Source organism: Pundamilia nyererei, unplaced genomic scaffold (assembly GCF_000239375.1).
Source record: "Pundamilia nyererei isolate P.nyererei 1_Seehausen unplaced genomic scaffold, PunNye1.0 scaffold00410, whole genome shotgun sequence".
Taxonomy (NCBI): Eukaryota; Metazoa; Chordata; class Actinopteri; order Cichliformes; family Cichlidae; genus Pundamilia; species Pundamilia nyererei.
In genome coordinates, this window is record NW_005187811.1 from 222,856 (window position 1) to 232,169 (window position 9,314).

The window sequence follows — 9,314 nt, forward strand, 5'->3', positions numbered from 1 at the left end:
AATAATAATAATAATAATAATAATAACATAGATAATATAGAGAGTTTGCAAAACATAACAGAATAATCCATAGCCTTTATGCAGAGGAAAATTGGCAGTTATATAAAAAAAATTAATTAACAATGTATTGTACAGCCTGTTCCCCCCTCACTGTAAAACTGCCATTTATATTGGCTAGCTATTTAAAGAAATAAACTTAAAATGATCCTACAGCTGTCTATAGGCTGCATTTACAAAAAGCAAAAAACAAGCAAACAAAAACAAAACAATAAGCCAACAAACAGTGCAGCCTACTATAGTAGATGATCCGGGGAGCAAATGTCATCCTCGATATCCACATCGTCGTCGTTTTCTTCCAGCATATACGAATCCGTCTCGAGGCCGTGTTTCAGCTCCTCTACGCTTTTGTCGTTCAGTTCGCTCTCGCTGGAGTTCTCCGCACATCGCTCCATCTCTCCTGTTGCCTTCCGCTCGTCCTGCGCTTTCCTCAGCTGCTTCTTGTGCTTCATCCGCCTGTTCTGAAACCATGTTTTCACCTGCACGTAAGAAACGAAGACGCACATTAGAAAAGTTTCTATGGCTCTGCTTGTGTGTAAAATATTTTATTATTAATAAATATTAATAAATAAATATTAATTTATTATTAAAACTGAAATGTGTTTTCTGCTACTGTAAACTACAGTTTAACATATGGAGTTTCATTCGAGATATGAAACTAATTCTAATTATCCCATATATTTCGTATATAGGGCTAAATAACGCATTGATGATGTAGCTATTGTTTTGTTTTTCTTTCTTTTATGTATTATAAAATAAATTAAAAAGGGAATAACTCACTCCACATTTGAGTGTGCGTGTGTGTGCGTGTGCGTTCGCGCGCGCGAGCCAACCTGTGTCTCTGACAGGCTCAGCGCAGTGGCCAGTTCCACTCTCTCAGGTGTGGACAGATACCGCTGAATTTCAAACCGCTTTTCCAGCCCGGACAGCTGCGAGTCAGAGAAAACAGTCCGGGCCTTCCTGCGTCTGCAGTGCTTACCCGGTAACTCTGCGTGGTGCTGGAACAAGGCGGGCATCTGCATTCCTGCCGGCAATAAGAAGAGGTGGTTTGTATTATTTGTATTGTTATTGAAGTATTAAGAAAAATCAGAATATATCCCAGAAATAGGATGAATTTGAGTTTGGTGATGAATTCTTTGCCAAGGTAACAAACCTCGCTATTTGTAATAATAATAATGACATATTTTAAAAAAAAAAGAAAGAAAAAAAAATATAAATAGTAAAACACCTGCATGTTACAATCGGCTTTAAGATTTGAATGCACTTTGTAGAATACAATAATTAAAATGCATTCAAACAAACGCATAATTGAAGCGGTTAAGTCAAATAAAGGATTCCGAGATTTGTGCTTTTCCTCTAAATCGTTATTTAAAAACTAGAGGCAATGTCCAGATAACAGCCCGCTGTGTGTGACAGCTTCCTTGTTATCCCAGGCCTCTGCCTCTCTCTTGCTTACCTGACGTAAAGAAGTACTGGTGGTGCTCCGGTTTGTGGAGAGGATGGTGCGGATGTGGGGCTAATATTGGGGTAGGCATCAGCGGGTATCCGTACTCCAGGATGGGCACCCGGGAAGCCAAGGAGCTACAGAACGGCGACGGGATGACCTCTCGCAGGGGCTTGGGCTTGTGCAATAAGATGTCCTCAATGAAAAACGACGTGGACCTCTGTGTGGGTGCCGCAGATGCGTAGTTCATACTCATGGTGTTACTGTGGATGATTATTTCCTTGCCTTTAAACCTGCATCAACACCTGCCTCTTCCCTCCAAGCCTCTGTCAAATTTAAATGTGGACCCTCTGTGTGACCAGTGAATGACACTATGCCGAACATTCCACAGACACCGGTGGGAGGGCACGTTTGCAATAAGTATTTATTCAGAGACGGTGCCGGATTGGGGATACTGGTTTGCGCATCAGCCAATTAGGGCTTTTGATGGACGGAGGAGAGCCGCGGGGGACGAGATTTTCACTCTGATTGGTTCAGACGGATTCCAAGCTGTCTTTTTATTTATTTATTTGTTTATTTATTTTGGTGGGTTTTAAGATAAGGAGCGCACCTGTGAACAGGGTTAATTTGGAAAGCAACTGGGAATCATCGGGTATAGTTGCGCTTTAGTGGTCGCCAAGCAACTACGCAGTTTTTGACTTCTGTCCGAGTGAAAACGTTATTCTGTATTTACCCGAATAGAGGATACTATATAAAAATAAATATAACCTACGAACGAGGCCATATTTGTTTCGAAAGTTTTCTTACAGTCTCCAAACAATTCAATCGTTGCATTTAATCATGTGTGAAAATGAAGGCGAGTTTTTTGTGTCTGTCATAGAATATGAACAAGTAGCCGGGAGCTACGGACGTAAGGCAAGACAAATTGTACATGATGTTTAAACTTCCCTTTGTAGTTCAGGTACAAGCCATTTATTACTTTATTACTGTGCTTGGTAAAAACATTCTATACTGCTACATAAATATTCACCCACAAACTCTAAAGGACATAAATTAACAAACAGACTTTGTACTCATTGCAAAGTCATTTTCAAGAAAACAAGATAATTAAGGCCACAGAAAAAAGACATCCAACATGGCTAACCGTTTGCAATGTTTGGAACATGACTGAACAAAGGTTGCTGCTTTCTGTCATAAAAAAGATCAATTAATTAATTTTAAGAATGACTTTTTTCTCATTTATTTAAGCGCGAACGGACCACCTGTAACAACCGTCTGAAAAAGAAGAAATCAACTCCTCAGGAAAAAACGAGTTTTTGATTACTTTAATAAATATGTATGAAATAATTAGACGAATAGCTCATGGTCACAAAATACATTGGTTCAACTGTAATAAAATAAAAATAAATTAAATCATGTGAAAGTATGATGTTGTGGGGAGACCGGTCTCCCCGTGGTGTTTAAGAATTGTGCTGTTTCGCCATTTCCCTACAAGCCATAAGAAAGAAACACAGCACAAGTGTATATAGCGCGTGGTAAACTTGAATGAGAGTTTCTTACGTGCACATCATATTTCACATGTAGCCTAGGCTACCTCATTTTTGACTCCTTGTGTCATCAGTCTGGTATATCTGCTGTCCACGTGAATTGGCCTTTTGATTTCCTTTGACCATATGCTTCTTTCTTTCTTTCTTTCTTTCTTTCTTTCTTTCTTTCTTTCTTTCTTTCTTTCTTTCTTTCTTTCTTTCTTTCTTTTACCGTCCAGGACACTGAGTGAAACAATTTCTGCTCTCTTCCTACGTATTAGTACTTTTTGAATTAAGTGACTTAGCTTGTGCCACAGGGAGATAATCTGCTACAGGTCTGTCTTGTCATTCCACCCAAATTGGCTGTAATTGTCGGTATTGAAATCTGGGAGAGTACAAGTGCCGCTCCTGGGCCCATTTTGGATAGAAAGCGCTGCGCTGTAATTTGTTGATATGGTGTTGTCATCACATTTCCAATCAGTGCGCTTAATGTGAAAGTGTCTTAATGCAGGCGGAATTCACGCTGCAATGCTATTAGGCAATTAAGAGAGATGTTAGAGCGGAAGTTGTAATCCTTGGACTGGAGGACAGGATTTCTATTTGATCACACGGAAGGAGAGCAAATTCATTACTGGGAGTCAGTTATGCTAGAAAGGCGCTGTTCTGCTGCATTAGTTTGCATAAGTTTGCTCAGAACGGACGCTCAATAGGCTACACAAATTAATATAGTTGGATGCAAATCAAATGTGTACGATTGCGACACATTTGTGTTTTCTGATATCGCTGAAACCGATAAAAGGTGAACGCCTTTCTAAAAACCCTCTTTACACTTCATATGGGGCAAATATTTCCCTCAGTATGTTAAATAAGGCAGTGAGAAGCAAATAAAATACGATTTTCTGCCTGCTTCATAAAAAACTATGAGATTACACGAGTACGTCAGAATCAAAACACGTCTCCAACGCTCATTTTTAAGCACGTAAATAAAGCTAAGTGGAAGAAAAGGACAGGAACTTTATAAGACAATGTATCCCTGCTGCACCTGCCTCTGATTCATCCCCTTTGTGAAAAGCACCAGGATAAGAAGTTAGTTTTACGTGATGAAATTGGGTTAAGGACGCGTTTTTTGTTTGCTTGCCTTTTAGTGTCCCTTTTATTCATTACATTTTTGCGTTTTTCTGACGTGGCAGGTTCGGATGATTTCACCTATCAATATAGCCGTGCTGGATAGTAAACAATAAATGGGAAGAAAACGCGGTTGTAAATGGGCTTTTTTTTTTCTTTTGAATTTTTTTTAATGCTTTTCTACTCTAGCCGAGCTCTCAAAGCATTTTATTCAACATGCCCCATCCACACAGGTACTTTTTTTTCTTTCTTAAGTGCTTAAGTGCTTTATATCTAACATTCACAATTAGATCACTGTCCAAGGATATTTGGCATGCAAACTGGAGCAGCCAGGGATGGAACCACCAACCTTCCGATTAGTAGATAACCTTGGTTGTAGTTCCTGAGCTACAGTATTGTGTGTGATTCAGTGAGTTTTGTGGGAATTGTATGCCTAAACTCATCAAATGTACTGATTAGGATAATGTAGCAACATTTACAGAGAAGAAAAAAGTCTGTCTACATCACTTGCCCTTACATAAATATAAGCTCAAATATAAATGTAAAGTTTGTTCTCCTACAGTTTTCTTTACTTTTTAAATCATAGATTAAAATACCAGGCTTTAAATGAGGTCAGTGGCTAGTGGTTTTCTTACGAAAAAAAAAAGCACATATCTTGAAGTTACCCAAAGCTTTGGATTTGGTAGTCCTCACGTGTCGGGATTGATCACCATCTACAGTATAGTTACGTGAAACAGCTGAACACCTTCCCAAAACCATAAAACACTGCTAAAAACAAGTGAGGAATAAATATACACAAGCCTAATGAAATTGAGTACAACATGCAGAGTCTGTGTATGTATGGCAAAGGAAGAAACATTCTTCCTAATACTTTATTGAAATTAGTTAAGCTCCAGAGGTCATCTGTGTGCAAGAATCCAAACCATGCAGCTCTCATGACCCCCGCTTATTTGTCTTCTAATGTGAGGTGGCACTTCTAGGGCATTCATGCATGTATATATAAATTATACCTGCAAAGAAAAAGGGGTTAGGTTTGTTATACATTATGAAATTGCTCCTACATGCATTTAAATGATTTTCTTTGTCATATTTTCAGTTACCCAAAGAAACATTTTTATAGAACTGTGTAGCTGTATGCAAAGGTGGTGATAGACTATATTCAGTGAGACTGATAAGGACTCAACCGCAGGACTCAAGAATCAGCTGAATACAAGAATTTTAGTTCACCAGGTGTATATGCAGGAAGTGCAGGGCAGTGCTATATATAACAATGTGGGGGACGGGGCTCCAGGGAAATCCAAAGGTTCTCCAACTCTCCACACTCACGACCACAGTTCCTTTCTCCACACTTGACACAAAGATTCACACATGGAAGGTTATCCAGGAGGTCTGTAGGCGAGGAAATGAGAATGAGTTACAACGTTCACAATAGACACTTGACTGAGCTTGAGCTGTAGCTTGACTCTCACTGACGCATGGTAGACAACGATCCAGCGAAGACCAGCAGACTCCTCCTGGCTTAAATGCTGATTGCCTTGATGGGCATCAGGTGTGTTCCCCTTCAGTGGACTGAGGGCGTGAACCCACAATGAGTTCCACCCTGGCAACAGAGAGGAGGCGAGAGAGAGAGAGAGAGAGAGAGAAAGGTAGAAATGGCGTCTTGCTGATCCCCCACGCCGTGACAGTTTTCCATAGTAGTTAATAGTTACACCAGTGAGCATAGACATACCTAGAAACACTAAAAAACCTGTGCCAAAAAAGGTCAAGGAAAATGAGAAATAAAAAAACAACACCCCCTTTTTTCAAAAGATTGTTGCTGTGTACTCATCAATGGTATTCAATATGTTAGCATGAATTATCTTTAGTAGGACAGGGTGAGCCATTTATATGGATACATCGTAATAAAATGGGAATGGTTGGTGATATTAAAGTCCTGTTTGTGGCACATTAGTATATGTAAGGGGGCAAACTCCTCAAGATGGGTGGTGGCCATGGTGGCCATTTAGAAGTCGGCCATCTTGGATACAACTTTTGTTTTTTTCAATAGGAAGAGGGCCAAGTGACACATCAAACTTATTGGTAATGTCACAAGAAAAACAATGGTGTGCTTGGTTTCAACGTAACTTTATTCTTTCATGAGTTATTTACAAGTTTCTCTTTTTTCACAGTCATTGACATGTTGAAGAGGTTAACACGTGAGGAGCGGATCGAAATTGTGTTGATATCTGGTGAACGCAGTAACCGGGTCATTGCAGCAGATTCCAATGCAAGACACCCTACAAAACCACCCATCTCCCATGCTACAGTTAGCAAACTGCTTGCTAAGTTTCATGAAACTGGTTCAGTGTTGGATTTGCCAAAATGTGGACGCAAGAAAACTGTCACCAATGAAGAAACATCAGTGGCTGTCCTAGCTTCATTCAACAAGAGCCCACAGCGTAGCACTCGCCGCATGTCACTGGAGAGTGGCATTAGTCGAACATCCCTTCGGCGGATATTAGCTACTCACAAATGGCACCCTTACAAACTCCAGCTACTGCAGCATCTCAACGAGGATGACCCAGATCAGGGCACAGAATTTGCAGAATGGGCAAAACAAAAATTGGAACAGGACCCTCAGTTCACGCAGAAGATTTTGTTCAGTGATGAGGCAAACTTTTATGTAAATGGTGAAGTTAACCAACAAAACCACCGCTATTGGTCTGACACTAACCCACATTGGATGGATCCCTCCAAGATTGTTGGAACAACAAAAGTGATGGTTTGGTGTGGTATATGGGGTACAACGATAGTGGGTCCATTCTTCATCAATGGAAACCTCAAGGCCACTGGATATTTGAAATTGTTACATGATGATGTGTTTCCCTCTTTTTGCACTAAAGCTGGCACGTTCCCTCAGTTTTTCCAGCAAGATGGTGCACCACCTCATTATGGGTGCCAGGTCCGAGCATTCCTAGATGAACAGTTTCCTGGAAAGTGGATTGGTCATTGTGGGCCAGTTGAATGGCCCCCAAGGTCTCCCGATCTGACCCCCGATCTTTGGGGTCATCTGAAGGCAATTGTCTATGGTGTGAAGATACGAGATGTGCAACACCTGAAACTACAGATACTGGATGCCTGTGCTGGCATTTCTCCTGCGGTGTTGCTATCAGTGTCTGAAGAGTGGGAGAAGAGGGTTGCATTGACAATCCAACACACAATGGGCAGCACATTGAACACATTTTATAACTGGTCAGAAACTTGTAAATAACTCATGAAAGAATAAAGTTATGCTGAAACCAAGCACAACATTGTTTTTCTTGTGACATTACCAATAAGTTTGATGTGTCACATGGCCCTCTTCCTATTGAAAAAACAAAAGTTGTATCCAAGATGGCCGACTTCTAAATGGCCACCATGGTCACCACCCATCTTAAGGAGTTTGCCCCCTCACATATACTAATGTGCCACAAACAGGACTTTAATATCACCAACCATTCCCATTTTATTACGGTGTATCCATATAAATGGCCCACCCTGTAGAACAACAACAACAAATTATATAGTTGAATAAGGCTACTCGAATTATGAAGAGCAAAGTGATAAAACAGGAGCTTAATGCAGCCTCTTAGACATGAATACTGTCTTTTTTGAACACAGGCGTGTGTGCTTTGTTGTGAAACTGTCCTGATAATGGAATAATTACAAAATAAGTAGTTTGTGACTAGTGCATCCTTTTTCTAGTGTCAGGTATTGATAGCTGGACTCATTTAAGGTCAAATCCAATTCAAATTACTGCTTGTACTGAAACAACAGAAGGAAGCACATACTTACATGTGATGAAAAACAATATGCCTGCAGCAAAGGTTTTGTCAAACCTGTCAAAAGAGGAGTAATGGATGAAAGCTGTAATGCCAATGATGATGCCAATGACAGATCAGAAGAGAGATGATCCGTCCACTGGGCGGTGGACAAGGGCAGAGGTCAAAAGGAATCACTTGTAGGGTCAGTGCAAGTAACCACAGATGGAAATTCCAAACCTACGAATCCCGAAGAAACAAATGAACACCAATCAAATTATATTTAGAAACTTGCAGTTTTTAACACACAGATTAAAAAATAATAGGCTCTCGTATTTTATGGTTTACAACAAGAGCAATTAATGTTTTTGTGGTTTCAAATTCTGTGATCAACCGAAATCTAATGAAAAAAAAAAATCTCTGTTACTCTTGATGACACATGAATTAAGAGATACAGTGTATGATTTTCAGAATGCAATGATTTTCAGTGTTGTTTGGTATTTTAGCAGTATGCACTCTGGATTTGGGAACTGAAAACCCAGACTTAGCATCATTTACCATGTAGCAATAATGTTTGAATATGTATAGAATGTGGTTTCCAGTGTTGGGAAGATTACTTTTAAAATGTATTCCACTACAGATTACAGAATACATGTTCTAAAATGTATTTTGTAACATATTCCGTAACATTAGTCAATGAGAGTAATGTATTCTGAATACTTTGGATTACTTAATATATTATCCTGCTTTTTACAACTACATGAATGTACTATTGCTGTGTGATTTATTACTATTACTGAAGGTTACTCGTGATACCAATATGAACTAGATTTTTAAATCTTAATATAAAATGAGTAACAGTAGAGTGGACATTAGGTAAGGCTGCACTTTTTGCAGCGATCTCTCATAGAAAACTATTCTGCGCGTATATAAAACAGGTCCGCAGCTCTGAACCGTAGTAAAGGGACCTTTGGCTAGTACAGGTTTGTAGCTGAAAACTTGCTTTTCCTAGTTGTCTGGGTCAACCGTCGAGTCTTGATAGCTTACTTACAACTGGGCTCGTCAGGCACTCTTTTTGGCTGCAGTGCGGCCGCAAGTAGAGGTAAAATGGGCTGTGAGATTAAGACACGGCCCATTAGATCTTCTTAATGCGTGTTTTGTTTGCGTTTACACCAGCGTAGAATTACCAGAAATAGAGAGGGCGTAGCCTAACATGTGAAACTGGAAAAGACCACCGTGTAATCCATTTATTTCAACAAAGTAACTGTATTCTGAATACCACCTTTTTAAACGGTAACTGTAACGGAATACAACAACTTTAACAACATTGTCATCCCCTATGTAGCCGGTGTATCAGAGAAACTCAGGAGAGTTTTCTCCAAG

The 9,314-nt window shown here is 39.8% G+C and overlaps 1 protein-coding gene across 1 annotated transcript; it reads right to left on the reverse strand.

The window, feature by feature from the left end:
* Positions 1–293: 293 nt before the first annotated feature.
* On the reverse strand, positions 294–1,811 carry bsx (brain-specific homeobox). Its single transcript, XM_005753179.1, has 3 exons — positions 1,514–1,811; positions 891–1,081; positions 294–536 (listed from the first exon to the last, which is right to left on the reverse strand). The coding sequence occupies exons 1-3, from the start codon at positions 1,755–1,757 to the stop codon at positions 294–296; spliced, it is 678 nt and encodes a 225-aa protein (XP_005753236.1). The 5' UTR covers positions 1,758–1,811.
* Between the last annotated feature and the right edge of the window lie 7,503 nt (positions 1,812–9,314).